This window comes from Psammomys obesus, unplaced genomic scaffold (genome assembly GCF_907164565.1).
Source record: "Psammomys obesus unplaced genomic scaffold, mPsaObe1.curated_primary_1811, whole genome shotgun sequence".
NCBI classification, from domain to species: domain Eukaryota; kingdom Metazoa; phylum Chordata; class Mammalia; order Rodentia; family Muridae; genus Psammomys; species Psammomys obesus.
The window spans coordinates 4,131,316-4,149,675 of NW_026595981.1; the positions used below are offsets into that span (position 1 = coordinate 4,131,316).

The following is an 18,360-nucleotide window of genomic DNA, read 5'->3' on the forward strand; positions in this document are numbered from 1 at the left end:
AAATGGCTCTAGGGGTGCAGAGACAAAGGCTCCCTGGGGCTCATTGGCTAGCCAGTGTAACCTGGATGACCTCTAGGTTCATTGAGAGACCCTGTCTCAAAAAAATAAGGTGGAAAATGGCTGAGGAGAACACCTAATGTCAGCCTCTGGCCTTCACATACACTCATACAAACACAAGCATATGCACCTGTCCATAAACATGCATACACATGAACACACACACGCTCACACACACAAGACATGATTTTCAATCCCAGAGTTCACTACTCCTTCAGATTCATCTTGCCCATCTGCTAAGCGGCAGGCCAAGGACCTAAAGAGGAAGAAGGCTTCCTGTAGCATGGTCCCCAGCGTGTTCGGATGAGACAGAGGCTCCTCCCAGGTGCAGGCAGAAAATTGGGCTTCTCTTACCTAAGGCTCCACTTACTTGAAACCCAGGAAGAGGACCTGTAGCCATAGCCAAGCCAGCAACAGCAAGATGATCATGGTGGGGAAGGCAAAACCAAACCAGGAAGCAAAGTTCACCACGTTGCCATTTTCAGGGAAGATCCTGATGAAGGGGACATGGGCTGTTGTGTGACACTGTCCCTTGACCGCCTGGACCCATTTGCCCTCCTGTGAGAGTTCATCATGTCCCCCCCCCCCCCCCGCTTCGGCACTCACGAGTTGACCTGGCCTTGGAGCACCAGGTTGGGTGTGGTGCCCGTCAGGGTGGCAATGCCCCCGATGCTGGCCGAATAGCAGATGCAGAGGCTCAGGCCCTGGCTAAAGCGGTGCCTCTCCTGGGTCTTCTGTGCTCTTTGCTCTGAAGAAGCAGACACAGCCTGTCCATTATCTGTGGACAAGGAAAGGCATGTGGGGACAGGGACAAGAACAGCTGCAGGAATCTTGGCTGGGTCCCGAGGCCTCCAGGGCCCTGTGTCAGCGAGCCACCTAGATTTGAGCTGACAATGGGGCAGAGACTGTCTCCAGATTCCAGCATTCTTTGTAGCTTTGGGCTTCTCAGGCACAACCCAGCTCAACATGTCTTGAGAAACTGAGGCACGGAGAATTGAAGAGGGTTACCTAGACCAAGCAGGAGGAATGAAGCCCAGAGAACATTTCCTGTTCTCCAGAACATTTCCTGTTCTCTGCTCACTTCTTACCAAACTCTTGGGTGTCTAGGACTGAGGATCCTAGCATGCCAAGATTAGCTTTGTTGTTGGTGTTTATAATTGTTGTTGTTGTTATTACTATTATTTTATGGTGCTGAGGATGGAATCCAGGGCCTCACATATGCTAGGCAAGTGCCTTATCATTGATCTACATCCTTAGTCTATGGATCTTGGCATTTAATACTTTCTGAAACAAAACCAATAAACTATTACACATGCCTGCACATGCACACACATACATGCTATAGCACCTTGCCTCTGCCAAGTCAGAGGACAACTTGCAGGGGTCAGTTCTCTCCTTCCATCATATGGGTCCTGGGGATTGAACTCAGGTCTTTAGGCTTGCATGCAGGCACCTTTACCTCCTGAGTTATCTCACCACATCTGGGAAAACCTCAGGAAGACCTGGACAGCTTGGCTGCTCCTCTCTTTCTCTCTCTTCCCCTCCGTCTCTCTCTCTCTCTCTCTCTCTCTCTCTCTCTCTCTCTCCTCTCTCCCCCCACCCCATGGGCTTCAAGATGACTACCATTGGAAATAGCAGCCATGTCGGATCTTTCCCAAGCACTGAGGGGCTAGGGGCAGGGTCGGTTTCATGTCTCTTACCAAGCTTGGTCACCTCCTTCTGGGAGCTTGTCTCCTGGAGCTCAAAGGCGGGGTTTTCACAGCCTTCCTCGACATCCTTCTGTGAGCCCCTCAGCTGCTCCAGGACCGCATGCCCAATGGGCAACATCATGGCTGTGGTGGCTGTGTTGCTGATCCACATGGAGAGGAAGGCTGTGACCAACATGAAGCCCAGAAGCAGCCTAGAGGCAAACAGAGAGACACACTGCCACTCCAGCTTTCTTCCAGATGTGGGACGCCTGTACGTTTCTCCCACCCTGCCAGCAGGGACTCACAGAGCAGGTCGCACTCCGATGATAAGGAGTACTCGGAGGGCGATGCGTTTGTGTAGGTTCCAGTGTTCCACAGCGATGGCTACCATCAGCCCCCCGACAAACAGTATGTTGGTGTCCTTGAAGTACTCTATGCAGACCTGGGGAGCAGGGGTGTGTCTGAGACCTTTGGGGTCTCCTCCTGATACCATCGAGCTTATGGGGAACGGTCATGACATCCTCACAAATTGGTTTTCCATTGGGACCTCAGAAACAAGTGGAAAGGCCTTTGGGCAGCCAACCATCTACAGGAGCCAGGTTCCCGGTTCCTGCCTAACTCACTGTTTTTCTCCTCTCAAAGACTGGGAGGCTGGAGCTCAAGCCGAGAACTGGGAGGTAATTAATTCCCTGCTCTTTCTAGAAGGTATGTGTGGTCCTTAGGGGGCCAGCATCATCAACATCACCTGTGACTTTTACAAACAAAACATTCGGCCAGGCCTGGTAGCTCTGCAGAAACCCCAGGAGCAGGAAAGTTGTGAATTCTAGGCCAGCCTGGGTTACACAGCAAGACCCTGTGTTAAAACAAAGGAAGAGGAAGAGAGAAGGAAGAAGATAAGGAGGGAGGAAGAGGAAAAGAAGTGAATGAGAGGAGGAAGGAGAGGAGTGTGGGAAGAGGAGGAAGAAGAGAAAGAGAAGGATGAGATGGAGTTGAAAACTCCTTTAGATCTGAGTCAGCTCAGGGGTAGGCCCATCTCTCTGTTTGCTCCTCAGTCCAGCAAGTCCTGGTGCAATTCAAATTCAAGAAACATATTAGTAGCTGGAGAGATGGCTCAACAGTGAAGAGCACCGGCTGCTCTTCCAGAGGGCCCGGGTTCGGTTCTCAGGGTCCACGTGGAGACACTTTAACCCCGGCTCCAGAGGGCTGAATCCCCGCTTCCGATCTCCGAAGGTACCAGGCACACATGTGGTGCACACACATGCGTGCAGACAAAATACTCACATCAAATACATGCATCTTTTTAAAGGAGTATGCAGCCAGCCCTCTGTCGGATTTTTGTATGTGGTACCTGCATTCATGGGTGAGGCAACCTTGTGTAGAATTTTCTCAGGCAGAAATTACATCTACACTGAAGTGTACAGACTTTCTCTACATCAGCATTTTCTTTAAAGTTTTGCATGTATCTCTCTCTCTGTGTGTGTGTCTGTGTGTGTGTGTGTGTGTGTGTGTGTGTGTGTGTGTACATGTACCATGGCTCACATGTGGAGGTCAGAAGACAATTTGCAGGGTCAGTCTCTTCTTCCACTATGTGGATCCCAGGGACTGAACTCAGTGTGTTAGACTTGGCAGCAAGTGCCTTTATTGGCAGAGCCATCTCTCAGCCTTATTTTTTAAACAGTACCATTACAGCAACTGTTTACTAATATTGCTATCACAAGGAGGATGTATAAGGCTCTATTAAAAACATGATACATCTTATGTAAGAAAATAGAGCATCCTAGGATCCTGGAGTCCAAAGGGTATCTTAGAATAAACTTTGGTTCTGTGGATACCCAGAGAGATGACAGTTGACCTCTTTGTTTTTGACAGAATCTATCTACATAGCCCAGTTTGGTCTTGAACTTAAAATCCCTCTGTCCCAGGCTCTCGGAGCCAGGCTTACAATAATGTGCTACCAGGACCAGCTGTTGGGTGAGTTCTTTAGTTGGCTGTCTGTTCGCCCTCCTCTTGTTGCAGGCCTCGCACCTCTCTGGCAAGGCTCGTCCCTCCTGCTGTGAATGGACTCTCACAGCAGCCACACATGTGTCTAGGAGACTCTGCCTCCCAGATAACCCTCTCCCATGCCCTCTGCCTTCTTCCATGGCCTTGTGATGAAGCTTTCTTGGTTCTCTCCTCTCCCTCCCTTTTTCCCTGTAGTCTTTCCTCCTGCTGATGGGGATGCTCACCTCAGAAGCGTCCATGATACCCATCAAGGGGAAGAGGATGATGGGGAACATGGCAGTGACAGCCAGGGGCAGGGCCTCAGTACACCACAGCAGAGCCATCAGGATGATGGAATAAGCGCAATAGGCTTCCTGTGGGCAAGAGGAGAAAAGCAGAGTGGTTGGAAGGCGCAGCTACAATCCTTTTTGCCCTCAAGAGAAACCAGGCCATTAGTACCAGGGTTAAGAGAGCCTGTGAATGCTTGATCCAAGTCCAAGGTCCCGTCTCAAAATGGAAATGAACAGAGAAGAGCTAGGGATATGGCTCAGTTGTAGAGTGTTCCTAGCATGAGGTGCCTTGTATGTTCCCAATCGACAAGTAGTCAGTAAGCCTAGCACTCAGGAGGTAGAGGCAGGCTGTTCAGGAGGTTAAAGTCATCTTTGGCTATATAGCAAGGACAGCCTGGACTATGCATGAAACACTATCTCAAGTTTTTTATTTATTTATTTATTTATTTATTTATTTATTGAAACAGAGCCCTGGTTGGTCTGAAGTTCACTATATGGACAAGGTTGGCCTTAAACTCAGAGAGATCTGCCTGTCTCTGCTTCTTCAAAAATATTTATTTATTTATTTATTTGTTTATTATGTATACAGTGTTCTGCCTGCATGTACACCTGCACACCAGAAAAGGGCACCAGATCTCATTATAGATGGTTATGAGTCAACATGTGGTTTCTGGGAATTGAACTCAGGACCTCTGGAAAATCAACCAGTGCTCTTAACCTCTGAGCCATCTCTTCAGCCCCCTGCCTCCACTTTTTAAATGCTGGGATTAAAGGTACGTGCCACCAGTGAAACCATGTCCCAAACAAAATAAGGTGTTCCCCTCTTGCCTTGCCTTGGGGCCAATTGTTTGTTTGTTTGTTTGTTTGAAACAGGGTTTCTCTGTGTAGCATGGCTGTCCTGGACTTCCTTTGTAGACCAGGCTGGCCTCGAACTCACAGAGATCTCCTGCCTCTGCCTCCCGAGGGCTGAGATGAAGGTTGTGCAGCATCACACCTGCTGTAACTTTGTAACAGGCCCCATCAATCTCAAGAAGACTCCAGGGGCCCCGCAGACTTAGCTGAGAGGAGGATTGCCAGAGGAAGGCATGGCCCATGCTGACCTCCTGTGTGTTTCTTTAGTGGTTCTGGGATGGGGCTTGAACTTGGGGCCTTGTGCATGCTGGGCAAGGCTTCTCCACTGAGCTCTATCCCAGAACAGAGTCAGCTTGGCAGCATCTGGATCCTTGGAGCCCAGGATCTATGGGCCTTAGTTTTGAAGCTAATCTTGTCTGATGAAAGGACTCCCTGGGAGTTCTGACTCCTGCGTGGGCCACTCAGCACACAAACCACCGCACGGTTCACTTTTACAGACTATGTAAGGGCTTCTTCATTCCTCGAATTAAGCAAGGAATTTGGGGCAACTCTGAGGCATGGACTTTGGGTACTGGAAATCCTCTTTTCTTCTTCATGACCATAGATCCTGACCTTTAAGCCTAGAATAGTCGGAGGCCAGACATGGGCCCAAGGCGTCAGGGGTCTAGCCTCCTTGGCAGGGCCTCCCAGGGCCAGGGAATGATTAGCCAGAGGGAGGCCTCTGGGCATGGACACCTGCCCAGCCTGCTTGCTGAGAAAGGAACAGCAGGCTAGGGGTTTTGTAGACTGTGGGCTGGGACTCTTATCCATCCAGGTTTTTGCTTTCTCCTTACACCACTCACTCATGGAGGGTTAGGCTCACCCTTAGCCCCCAGCAGCCTTGAACTCTGATGCTGGGATAGAGTTTCTTGGAGAGTGGGGAGGAGAGGCCCCAGGGAAGAGGAAGCTGTTACTGAACAACTTTTAGGACTTCTGTGTTAAAAACATAAGCACCATTAAGGTGGGTGTGCTGGTCTCACTTTATAGATGTGCCTTGAGAACAAGTGGCTTGCTCAAGGTCTCAGGGGAGCTAGGGAGTGGTCCAAGTTAGGACAGGCACTCTGGCTGAGTGGCAGGATTGCATAAGGCCAAGGACTCCAGAGAACACACCCTTGGAAACAGATAGGGAGGCGCTCTGCTCCGTAGTCTCTTGGCTGTCTCTGGGCAAGCTCTCATTTATTTAGTGATGCCAGGAACTGATTGAACACACTCAACCTCTACCCCTTCTAGTGCTGGGCCTGAACTCATCACCTCATGGGTAAGGCCCCTATGACCCTTGGCCAAAGATTCACCTCCTTCCTCCACTAGCTGGTTCCTGCTGATGCCAGTTTTTTGTTTTTTCTTGCTCCTCTGTACTTGCCCTGGTTGGACAGACAACTGCTTACCCACCCCTAGGACTAAGGGCAGGTCATTCCCTCTGGACCCTTGTGCCCCTAACCCTAGAACTGTATGGTCAGAGACAGAAGGAGGCCGGAGGTCTGTTGATTCCAGAAAGCAGCTTTGCAGAACATGCCAAGCTGTGTCGCTGCCAGGCCCTGTGACTTGCGGATTCTGAGTGCTTTTCAGTTACAGTCAGCTGTTCCTTGAGGCCCCAACTTGTGTCCACAGTTCACAGGTGAAAAGAGAAAGGTGCAGATTGATTAGGTCAACATATCAAAGTCACACAAAGGGTAAGTAGACAAACCGGGCCATCTGGCTCCTGAGCCGCGCAGTTTGCTTTCCGCCTCTGCTCAATTCTTCCCCTTTGCAAGGGACTCCGGCTCCCTGTGACTGCAGAGGTAGAGAACCGGAGTTCTGAAGCCAAACAACCACCTCACCAGGGCCTGCCTCGTCCTGAGGCCCAGATTCATCAAGGGGCGTTGCTTTATTTATTTATAATTGTGTGTTCGTGAATGTGTGTATTTGTAAATGTATGTGTGTTTGTGTGAAGGTGGGAGTGGCTGAGTTAGGACACGTGTGTATGTCTGTGTGTGTGTGTGTGTGTGTGTGTGTGTGTGTGTGTGTGTGTGTAAGGCCAGATTTTTCTCTCTGGCTTCCCAGGGAGCCCCAGGGATCTTCCCGTCTGCACTTCCTCAGCACTGGTGGCTCATGCCAGCATTTGGGAGGCTGAGGCAAACTGGTTCATGCCACTCTCTTGCCGCCACACCCAGTAGAGGTGTTTGGTTTTTGAGACCCCATTATCCCACCGTCTTGGTAGGTAAGCTCTTACCGGAGAGCTTATAGCCTGGAGAGTTTACACGCCGCTCCCACGTTCACCGCTTAGTAGCTAAGCCCAGCCCCTCCGGTGTGTCTCAGAGCCACATCTAGCCAGCTGGATCCCAGTGGCTTCAGCCCTGTGTCCCCGTTCCACCTTCCTAGCCGTCTGCCAAAGCATAGTGACTCTTCCTCACATGTTCTTCCTGGACTGTGGGTGCTCAGCTGGGACAAGGAATCCTGGGACCATGAACTCAGATAGAAGAACTACGCTATCTCTTTAGGCACATCTAGTGAAGGTCATAAGCATAGCCAGCGAAGGCAGCACAGACTGTCCTGGCTCGCAGATGTGCCACTGTGAGTCTACCTACATCATCATGTTCAAACTGACAAGCATTCATTCGCCAGAAACCATTTTCCTTACCACACTTTATCACACCTTTCCATCCATTACCACAGTTTGCTGTACTTTACCACAACTTAACATATTTTGCCATACCTTGCCATTCCTTACCACCCAGCTTACCATCCTTCACCACACCTTACCATACCAACACACCTTACCACAGCGTTCCGTATCTTGTTCTCAATGTATGACCAGTCTGTCTTGCACTTTGGATTCAGTGTTCAATGAATGAATAGAAAGAGATATTTAACACTTTGTCGGGAAGTAGGCTGTGTGTCAGTAGCGTGGTGCATGTGTGCCAGCCTAGCGCTTGAAAGGCAGACGGAAGGGTCATGATTTCAAGGCTACATCCTCAGCCTTGAGTTCCAGGCCAGCCTGGGCTATGTGAGACCTTTGCTCAAGGCAAAAGCCAAAACCAACCAAACAAAAGAACAGGACCTGAAGGATGTGCCGGGGGGCTAAAGATGCTTGCCGTCAAGCTTGGCGGCCTGAGTTCAAAACCTAGAACCCACAAGGTGTCCTCTGACCTCCATACAAACCTGACACACATGTGCCAACCCACAATGAGTAAACAAACACATAAATATAAAATAACTCAAAACCCAACAACAGAAATGTAGGCTTTGTGTTGGATGAATTTGCCTACGTAGACGAATGACGTGTTCTGGGCTTGCCTGAGGGAGGCGAGGCAAAGCTGTCTGCTTTAACTTAGAGGTGTTTCAATTTAAAAACAGGGTTATGAAGCTGAGGCTCATCTGTCTGTTGTTAGTTTTTGTGTGCACGTGTCCATGCACGTGTGCGCGTGTGCGTGTTTGTGTGTGACACTGGATGTTTGCCCCAAATGCTCTCCACCTTATTTTTTGAGACAGCGTTTCTCACCAAACCTGGATCTCACTGACTAGGGTAGGCTGGCCAGCACCAAGACTCAGGAACCCTCCTTTGTCCAGTGCCGCATGGCCGGGATCACAGGCATGTGCCAACTGCACTCTTTTTAAAAACTCAGACACTGGGACTCTACCTCATGCTCACAAAGTCATTGCTTCACCCCTGAGCTGTCTCCCCCGCTCCCCATTGTCATTCTCCAAGACGACTTTTACTATGCTGACCTCAAGCTCTGGGACTCAAATGACTGTCTCACTTCAGCCTGGGATTTTAGGCATGTGCCTCCAGCTCTGTCACAAATATTGGGTTGCAGCTATCAGATACTGGACACCCGCTCACATCCGTTCAGACAGTTACTTCTGGATCTGTCTCGGCATACTGTCTACACTACCCCTGTTTGGAAATGACACCAACAAGGAAACACATATTTCTAAACTGCAGTGGGATTTTCCTGGAAACCACAATTCACAACTTCTTTGCTTTGCAAGTCTGCGTTGTTTGTTTTATGCATTCTTAAGTGATTTTCTGGAAAGAATAAAAGTGAAGAAGGCCTGACAATCCCTTCTCGAAGTTTTTGAAGATGGGAGGGTCCATGTGGGAGCTGGGGTGCTGCCAGGGTTCCCTGTGAGGTTCTGTGGTTAGGTGCCGCCCTCCGGGCACTGCAAGAGGGCAAAGCACTGGGGAGACTTTCTCCTCCGCCCCGCACTATGTCTGATTTCCAGCTGGCATCTCCAGCTCCAGGAATGGGGAATTCAGGGACTCTAGTCAGACTGGGGCTCCTTGTCTCCGAGCTGAGAACTGTGAGTGTGGGCTCGGGGCCCTGACACGCAGCCGCAGTAGCTTACATGCTAGCTTCTGGAAAGTCCCTAAGGCCTGCTGTGTGGCACAGATCTCGGCGGCACAGTTTCCATTTAGAACAAGGGCAAAGCCCGTGCCGGGGTTGTCAGTGGGCACAGGGTTCAGGCAGCAGCAAAAGAGTTTTGTGCAGAGCTCTTTCTGCTTCCTTCCTCCTCAGGCCAGAAGGAGACCTGCTCCTAGCTCCTGGCCCTCATTGTAACACTGAAGCAATATATTCTTGTCTTAGTAACTATGTTTTGTTGTTTGGGGGTTCAGTGCTGGGGTACCACTGAGTCCCATACCTGGGCCTGGGTGCCTTGTACCCAACAGTTCACTCTTGCCGCTTTGCTCCAGACATTGGTCTCTCTCGATTTCCTCAAGTACTCTGTCCTCCCTCTGGCCATAGTGGCCTTTGCACAGACATCTTTCTCTTTGAACTTTGTTTTCCTTTCCATTTTGCCTAGTTGATACCTGTTCATTCCTAGATCTTAGCTGGGTATCCTTTTTTTCCGGGGAGCCCCTCCCTGTCTCTTCAAGACTAAGGTTTTCTCTATGGGTCATGATGGAACCTCTTAGTCTCTGCTTCCCATGTGCTGGAATTACACATATGTGTTACCAGGCCTGGCAGCATTTAGTTTTATGAAATAAATGTGTATTAATCTTTGTCATCACACCATAAACCGCCTGGAGTCTGATTCTGCTAAAAGGGTAAACAAAGAAAAGAATGAATGAATGTATAGCCTTGAAAGAGGCGATTCGTGTCCAGCTTGGCCTCCAGGGAGTCTCAGAGTCTCTGTGGGCTGGCTAGCTGGGCTGGCCTGCAACGCGGGCAGTAGACAGAAAGACCAGCACCTTAGAGGCGTCTCCAGTCCTAGGTTGGAGGCTTACTCATTTCACAGTGAAAAGAAAGCGCGTGCTCAGAGAGCCTGATGTGTGAGGCACACGTGAAAATGAAGGTGCCAGAGAAGCCAGGGCAGACTCCAGTGAGGGCAAAGGCAAGGAAGGGCAAGGGCTGTGGACATCACGGCCTTTACTCGTCACAGACACAGCACAACACATGGCTTCGAGATGGGAGCAAAGGACCACAGACTCAAAGGCGCCCCAGCTCATTCCTCCTGGCAATTGAAGGTTAACCTGGGGTGGAGCCGACAGGCTCACAGCAGGCCAGTGTCACTGCCCTTGAGGTCCAGAGAGTGGGGATGCCTTTAGCGGGGTGCAGGGACATTCTCAAGGCTCTGAGCAAGCTGGGACATTTAGGTGGCAACTTGCCAAACACCAATGCTGAGGAAAAACCAGAAGAACAAAGATCCCAAGGGGAGATGCCCTTTCCTGAGCTCCCCTACTGCTAACCTGAGGAAGGCTTCCAGGGAGGAGGCACCGAGCGGGTGCTGACAGATGTGTAGGGATCAGTTGGTGGGCAGCAGTGGCGGAGGTAGGGTGGGGGGTGAGTGCAAAGGGGTGGGATTGAGGCAGAAAGGTCAGGCTTCTGAAGAGGTGTCTACTTGAGAAGAATCCTGTCTGCCTTGAGAGAGATCTAGAGCTTTATCTAGAAGTCAGGCCCATGAAGATGGGAGGCCTTTTGAAGGACAGAAGCAGAGAGAGTGGAGTGGCCAGGCTGGTGTTTTAATTAAAGGATTACATGAAGGAAGGCTGAGGCAAAGTTTGGCAGTGGAGTCTGTGCTTAGCACACGAGAGCTTCTGGATTCCATCTCAGCCCAAGAAGAAAAAGAAGACGATGAAGGAAAGGAGGAGGAAAAGAAGGAAGGCCATGTGGGTCAGCTCAGCTATGAAAAATTGTCCCCAGGTCTCTGGTTCACCAGGCTCATAACCCACCCCCCTACACACACACACACACACACACACACACACACACACACACACACACAAACTCTGCTCCTTTAACTCGAGCAGGAGTTACCGCCTCCCAATTCCAACTAAGGACCAGCCAGAGAAAGCCAAATATCACCCACCAACCCATGGCCTGGCGTGGCTTCCTTCTAGAGCCTCCCCATGCCAATAGGCCGGGACACCTGAAGCCCCTGTCCACCCGGAAGCCTTCTGTGGCCCCGCCTGCCTTTCAGGCTCTGCCAAGCAGTGATGGCGGCTGACGCCTTCGTTTTTTTCTCATTTGGGTGAGCTTCATTTACTTAATTCCTCTTGGGAATGGCTTCTTCACACGGTGTCTGAGAACCAGGCACCCCCTCTCCCGCCTCTCTCCTTCCTTCCAAAACTAAAGCTCTTTCATCAGGAGTCTGTTGATCCAAGTGTGAGCATCCTTGCCAGATGCAGTTTGGGAATGATTCCATGCACTTTATTTTTCTATTGGTGTTTCTCTGTATAGCCCTGGAACTAGCTCAGTAGACCAAACTCTGGCTTCAAACCCTTGGAGATCCACCTGCCTCTTCCTCCCTGAGTGCTTGGATTACAGGCATGCACCACCACGCCCGGCCCAGTTCAGTAATTCTTGATCTGCAACATTCCAACTCTTCACAAACACAAAGTGTTAGCCAATCACTTTAGCAAAATCTTCAACACAGCTATGCCTTTGTCAGAGAACTTCCTCTCGCTCCCTCTCTCCTTGTCCAAGTAGTCTCCCTATATTACCTTAGGCTGAACTCCTAGCCTTAAATGATCCTCCTGCCTCAGTCAACTGAGTAGCTTTGGGCTCCTGGTATCCCAGTTTGTACCTGGAGCCAGGCCTGCTGTGTCTGCTAAAGAGTGGATTCAGTCAGGCTGAGTGTCATGAACCAGCATTCCCACAGTCTGCTGGGAATTAGGTTTTTCCAACAGCCCAGGGTTTCTATGTAGATTGTCATGAGTTTTTTAAAAATATATATTTATTATTTATTTACTTTGTATGTCATGGGGTTTTACCATCAAAGTGTCTACTTTCCTTTCCCACAATGCTCTGCTCCTCCGGGGTGCTGATGAGCCAGATCATGACTTAGTAATCAGGGGGTAAAATCTACATTAGAGTACCTTTGTCTCTGTTTTGGGGATCTCCTGGCTCTGGGGAAGGGGATGACACTTTCAAATGAAAACATCTCCACACAGCTCAGTGCTCCTCTCTGCTGACCACTGAGGCTCTGCAACAAGACACGCCTTCCTTTTCATAGACAGAAGCATCTGAGCCTCCAAGGCCCTGGTGGGGCCAACAGCTCATCTCAACAGCCTGAGGGACCAAGGCCCCTGAGCTTTCCAGGAGCCAGGGGCAGATGGGAAGGGAATGGAGTTTATGGAGCCCTGGGGACAGGATACCTTGCTGCTGGCAGGGCATCTCTTCCCCGTAACGACCCTTGGTGATCGGAAGGTCTGTGGGCGGATGTGCGATAAGGTTGCGCACTCCACACATGTCCTAGGGTGGGTGAGAAGCCTCCCCCTCCATTATCTCCCTGGCTCCCAAAGCCATGCTCCACTCTCTGCACTCTACTTTCTCAGCTGGTACGTCTCCGAAGACAAAGGGTGTAAATTCCTTGCACAGGTGTCCTCTGCTTTGGGGACAGGAACTACTTGTCCGGAGGGTGCTTATCGCCAGTTCTAAAGTACACAGGACTGTGTGCCCTGTAGCCATAATTAAAAAAAAAAAAAATTCTGCTCTCGGGCCAAGCGTGGTGTTGCACAACTTTAATCCCAGCACCTGGGAGGCAGAGGCAGGCAGATCTCTGTGAGTTGGAGGCCAACCTTGTCTGTAAAGTGAGTCCAGGACAGCCAGGGCTACACAGAGAAACCCTGTTTCAGACAAACAAAACCAGATATTTTGCTCTTTTCCGTTCTTAACATAAACACATTCAGTCTCATCTGATCCCCCGGACACCATTTATGGCACCATTACTGATTACAATATTTTTAGGTTCCAAGAGGTTTTGCATTTTCGACTGACGTATTACCTGAAGCATAAAGTCCCATATCTTCCCCAGCTTCCCAGGGCTGCCATTGTCTGCCCTCTCCCCCTTCTCTTTGAACCTGACTGACACCAATCATACAGGCGCCAAGCGAGGCTGTGCTATTTGCCCTGTCAGCTTGCCAAGCTTACCCCTGCGTTGGCACTTTGCACCTGCTGCAGGTTCTGTCTGGACAGTTCTTCACCCAGAGCTGGGTCTAGCTGGCTCTTACTGCCTCTCTGGTCCTAGGGTAACTGTCCACTCCCTGGGTGGCCTGACTGGAGCCCTGTGCTGAGGGCAGTTCCTCCCAGCCCACATACGTCAACACCTGCCATAGTACTCCCACCGCTTGGGCAGTACACCCCTTTTTTGTATGTGTCCCCGTGTCACCCCCACAGGGATGGATGACAGCTCCCCCACACCTTCTCTCCAGAACACAGAAACGGTACCTGCCACAAACACTGAGTGTGAGGCTCACCCATGAGGGAAGAGATGAACGGTATAAAGTTTCTTCCAGGCAGTGCCTGCAAGACGGGGCAAATCCCGCACTGTGTGCTCTACCAGCTGGCACTGCCAAAGGGGACAGGCAGTGCTTCAAGAGGTTGGTTGTCATGTTGTGTCTTTCACACATCGGTTATTGCTGGCCCCATGCTTTCGCCGCTGCCTACCCTCTCTGGGCCTCTCACAGCTATGCTTTACCTGGCTACTCAGCCCCCCTTGGCTCCTTTGAAGGGGCCACTGCCTGCTCTGAGGGCTTCAGCCTTCTTGCTACACCTGTGTGGCACAAACACCCATCTCCTCCTAGGGACCCTGATTAGGTTGAGGGCAGAACATTTGTATTTTTGTCCTGTGGCCCTGGAAAATAGCAAGGGCGTCGCAGATGTTGATGACAGGAAAATGCAGGGTGGTCATGAAGGAGGAAGGCCTGAGGGCTGTGGGGAGGCTTCTTTGCCTCTCTAGACAGCTTCAGAGACCCCAACATCAGATTACTGTCCCAACATTTTTCCCCAGAGGGCATTGAAAGCAAGTTATATCACCCCTCCAGGCCTCGGTTTACATGTCTGTGAAATGTGGATAGCAGAATATCACAGTCAAACAGAGGCCTCTATGGGAGACAAGTGAGCTAAGCCTTCGAGGGAATTGCTGAGCTAAGTCTTCCAGGTGTTTGGCCCAATGCCGAGCACGTAAAACACATTCAGTAAACGTTAGCTGTTTTATTGCAGAGGTCTGAGCCTCAGCTGGGGCTCCCTTTCCCACGTTAGGGGCCAGAGCCAGGAGGTTAGGGGTCTACAGAGAGCAAGCCAAAGCTCCTGCCTCACAGAAGAAAGGTAAGAAAAGTAAACAGGACCTCATAGATCCCAGGCTAGCTTCAGACTCATTGCGTAGCTAAGGATGACCCTGAACTTCTGATCCTCCTGCATCCATACCCCAACTGCTGTGATTTCAGAAGTGTGCCACCATGCTCAGTTTCTGCAGTGCTGAGGACTCAAGCCATGGCTTCATGTATGCTATGCAAACATTCTCTACCCACAGAGCCACATCCCCAGCCCCAGACACATTCTTTCAAACGGGGGCTGCTCTGTAAATTAAATGCCAGATGGTGTGACAGAGGGTTTCTGAAGTAGGTTTGTGTGGAGCTGTAAAGAAGGGGAGGAATGAGAGGAGAGCCCAAAGGGGAGCTGAGGGACGTCTCGGGCAGCAGAGGTGGGAGCGGCTGAGGGAGTGATCTGCTGCTGTGGGGCCTTGGGGACTGGGACATCTTAAATTCATATTGATTTCTAAGTTTAATAGGAAGGCAGTGTGGGGTTGGAAGGAGGTCTTGGGAATGCCCCTGACAGCAGGGTGGGGAGTGATGTCAGGAAGGCTGGGACAGGTGAAAAATGACAGGGTAGAGAGGCAGCAGTTCAGAACACAGATGTCAGCCAAGCCAGGCATGGTGGCACAGGCCTGTAATCTCAAGCACTGGATGGGGGGAGGCAGAGGCAGGCGGAGCTCTGTGAGCTTGAGGGTAGCCTGATTTATAAAGTGAGTCCAGGATAGCCAAGGCTACACAGAGAAACCCTTTCTCAAAGAAAAGAAGAAGATGATGGATGTCCCCAACTTCTGACAGTCTCGCCTATGATTTGCTGTAGGATGCTGCAAGCTTTCCCCAGGCTGGCAACCTGTCATACTGGTGATAGTAGGTGGTGGTAGCAAGCCACAGCTCCTGGGCAGAGTGAGGAAGATTAGCAAACCCTGCTCTGCCCTGAGCTGTGGTGCCGTGGTTAGTGGTATTAGTGGGCGCATGTAGTGTGTTCTCCGTTTACAAAGGCCTCAACTTAGAGTGAGTTTTCTGGGATCATAAATCAGAAACTTTTTTTGTCCTGTGTTGAGCGCACAGGACCTGCTGATGTGAGTAGATGGAGGGAAGTGGGCCATCCAGAATGGCCTGAGTCTCGGCCAGCATTGAGCAGTAGGTTGAAACATTTCTCAGTAGGACTATGGGGAAGAGTCTTCTGAACTGCCAGTCTGAGCTCTGATTTGGATGGGAGAAACCTAGGCTGCTTACAGAGAAGTAAATATTCATGTGGACCGAGTACCAAGTTACTTAGCTAATACAGTTGTGTTGGTTTGGAGTGGGATCCCAGACCGAGGACTTGGGGGGCATAGAGATCCTTGAGGGAGGGGAGGTTCTTGTTTTGGTTTTCAGGCAGGTTCTCACCACCCAGCCCAGGCTGGCCTTGAGCTCTTGATCCTGCTGCTTCAGCCTCCTAAATGCTGAGGTTAGAGGTGGGGGCCACCACACCCAGCTAGAGAGATGCTTTTCCAATTATGAGACAGCATTCAATTACCTGGCCAGGAGTCAGGAGGGGTATGGAGGACACAGGAGGGATGCTGGGAAAGCAGTAGAGTCTGATGGAGGAGGAGCCCGGGAATGGTGTGAGGACAGGGCAGAGCTAGGTGTCACCGATGTCAAGTGAAGACAACATGGCAAGGGGGATGCGACCGGTTAGGCAAATCTTGGGCATGGTTGAGGAAGGAGAGAATGGGACTTGGGCTAGAACACTGGAAGCCTGGCCTCTCAGGACAGGAGGTTCAGTCAGGAAAGGGTTAGCAGAGCCTGTGTGCCAGAGGCAGGTGGCAGGGCCAGGGCCAGCAGACCAAAGCCCAGAGCTCCCAACACATCACACCCCACCAACAGGCACGGCTTCTCACACCAACTCGTGCCTCCCCACTACACGAGAGCATGTGACCCTGGGGCAAAAACAATGAGTCTTCCTGAGCTACCTGTGCCTCTCCCAGGATGGTGGCGGTGCTGGCTCACGTGTTCCAGCCTGTCTGAAATCTGTCCCAGCGATCCCCTGCTTAGAGATGTCACTTGTCTGAGAAGGTCATCTCCAAAGCCTTATCACTGGACAAGCCTTAGGGGCCATATCCTGGGCCTCCTCCCCAGAAATAATACAAGCCAAAGACCTTCCTTGACTTCCCTATCTGCAGCAACAAGTAGTAGCTCATTGGTCAGTCCCAGGGGTGTGGGATGGTCCAAGGCCAAGACTGATCTTTAGAGACAGGGCCACACCTCCAGCTCTGCCCCCTCCAAACATGAAGTTGAGGTAGGAGACCCTCTTGGAGGCTTCCTTCCCAAACCCCTAAGAGAATTTTGTTAAAATTTAGGGATTTCTAGGGTTGTTTGTTTGTTTGTTTGTTTTGAGCCCTGGTTGTCCTGGAACTCTGTAGACCTGGCTGGCCTTGAACTCTCAGGGATCTGCTTGCCTCTGCCTCCCAAGTGTTGAGCTTAAAGGCATGCTCCACCACCACCCAGCTAAAATATAGAAATTTTTTTTTTTTTTTTTTTGCGTGTTTGTTAGTTTTGGTGATGCGAGGGATCAAATCCCAGGCCTTGCACAAGGCAGGCAAGAGCCTTACCACTGACCTATACCCTCAGACCCTCAGGCTAATTTTAGATTTCTTATTTAATAATGTTCATTTTTCTTTTTATTTTTTTTTTTCTGAGACAGAATCCCTCTGTATAGCCCTGGCTGTCCTGGAACTCTGTAGATCAGGCTGCCCTTGAACTCACAGATCTGTCTGACTCTGTCTCCCAAGTGCTGGGATCAAAGGTGTACGACATCACACCCGGCTTTAATTTTTTATTTTTTTTTAATAGAGAAACCCGTAAGGGCTAATGAACCAAACTTCACAGAATCGAGTTCGGTCTTGAGGCTGAAAAACTGCCTTATCTTTCCTCTCCCCATCTGTAAAATGGGACAGTAGGACCCGCCTTGTAAGATGAGGAATAGGGTTTCTGGGTACATGTTACAGACAGGAGAAGTGGTGGGAGTTCACCCATCTCAGGATAAGAGCAAGGTTCTGGGGAAAGGGGCGGGTACCTTGTGCCCCGTGCCCCGTCTGTCCACTGAAGGGTTCCTCAGTGACCCGCCCATGAGATTGCAGGTGGGTTATTCTATTTTTACCTGGGAAGGCACAACTGCCTGAGGCCAGCTCTCTCCTAATCACCCTCTCAAAATCTAGCTACCCACTTGCCTCTTCCTGTTGCTGGCTGGCATTGAGCTCAGGGCTGAGTGGGCACACAGTGGTAAGATAAACTCATCTGACTGCTCCTGCATTGCTTTTATGCAGCTGGCTTTCTGTCTTCAAACAGTTGGCTCCCAAGTACCCGAGCAGTCTGCATAGGGACCGAGTTGTCCTGCGGAAACCACTCATGCTGTCAGAAGCACCAGGAGGTGGTGGCCTCACTTTCCGGGGAAGGGAAGTGAAGAGGAAAACCTAAGGATGCTCCACTTTGACCCTGATGATCTCTCCCTTGCCGCCCCAAGGATTAACTGTGAGGAGTAAGACCCACAAGTCCTTACCTTAGTTCGCACAATGATTGGCAGAGGCAATAGGAAAATGGGCAGACATAGCACGATCAGGTAGAAACGATAAGCCCAAAGGCCCTGCCAACAGGTAGCCATGGTGTGGACCAGTCAGGCTGAGGCTGCCAAAGCAGCTGCCTCCGGGAGCCACGAAACTGAAGGGCTGAAAACAGTTCACAGCAGGTGGCCTGGGGCAGCTTATATAAAGCCTGATGAGTGTTAACCATTGACCCACCCTGGCAATCAGAGTGTTTTTGGAATCAGGAGGTGGGAGTAAGGAGGAGGGGCAGCAGGAGGAGTAACAACCAGGAAGACTTAGCAGGGTCAGGTAGGGCTAAGACAAGAAAGAAAGGCTTCAGGTTACTAGGAAAGCAGGCCAGACTCCATTCCTTCCAGGCA

At 50.6% G+C, this 18,360-nt stretch overlaps 1 protein-coding gene across 2 annotated transcripts in view; it reads right to left on the reverse strand.

Annotated features, from left to right (window-relative positions):
* Positions 1–18,148, reverse strand: part of Slc13a2 (solute carrier family 13 member 2) — a 28,290-nt gene extending 10,142 nt beyond the window's left edge. Inside the window, exons 1-6 of one of the 2 annotated variants that reach the window (XM_055620386.1) lie at positions 17,959–18,148; positions 3,971–4,099; positions 2,051–2,187; positions 1,758–1,957; positions 664–805; positions 428–550 (exon numbers count right to left, since the gene is read on the reverse strand). In XM_055620386.1, coding sequence (XP_055476361.1) covers positions 428–550; positions 664–805; positions 1,758–1,957; positions 2,051–2,187; positions 3,971–4,099; positions 17,959–18,060 — 833 coding nt within the window. In that variant the 5' untranslated portion in view covers positions 18,061–18,148. Of the gene's footprint in view, positions 1–427; positions 551–663; positions 836–1,757; positions 1,958–2,050; positions 2,188–3,970; positions 4,100–17,958 lie in introns of both variants that reach the window. The other variant, XM_055620385.1, reaches the window with a different exon arrangement.
* Between the last annotated feature and the right edge of the window lie 212 nt (positions 18,149–18,360).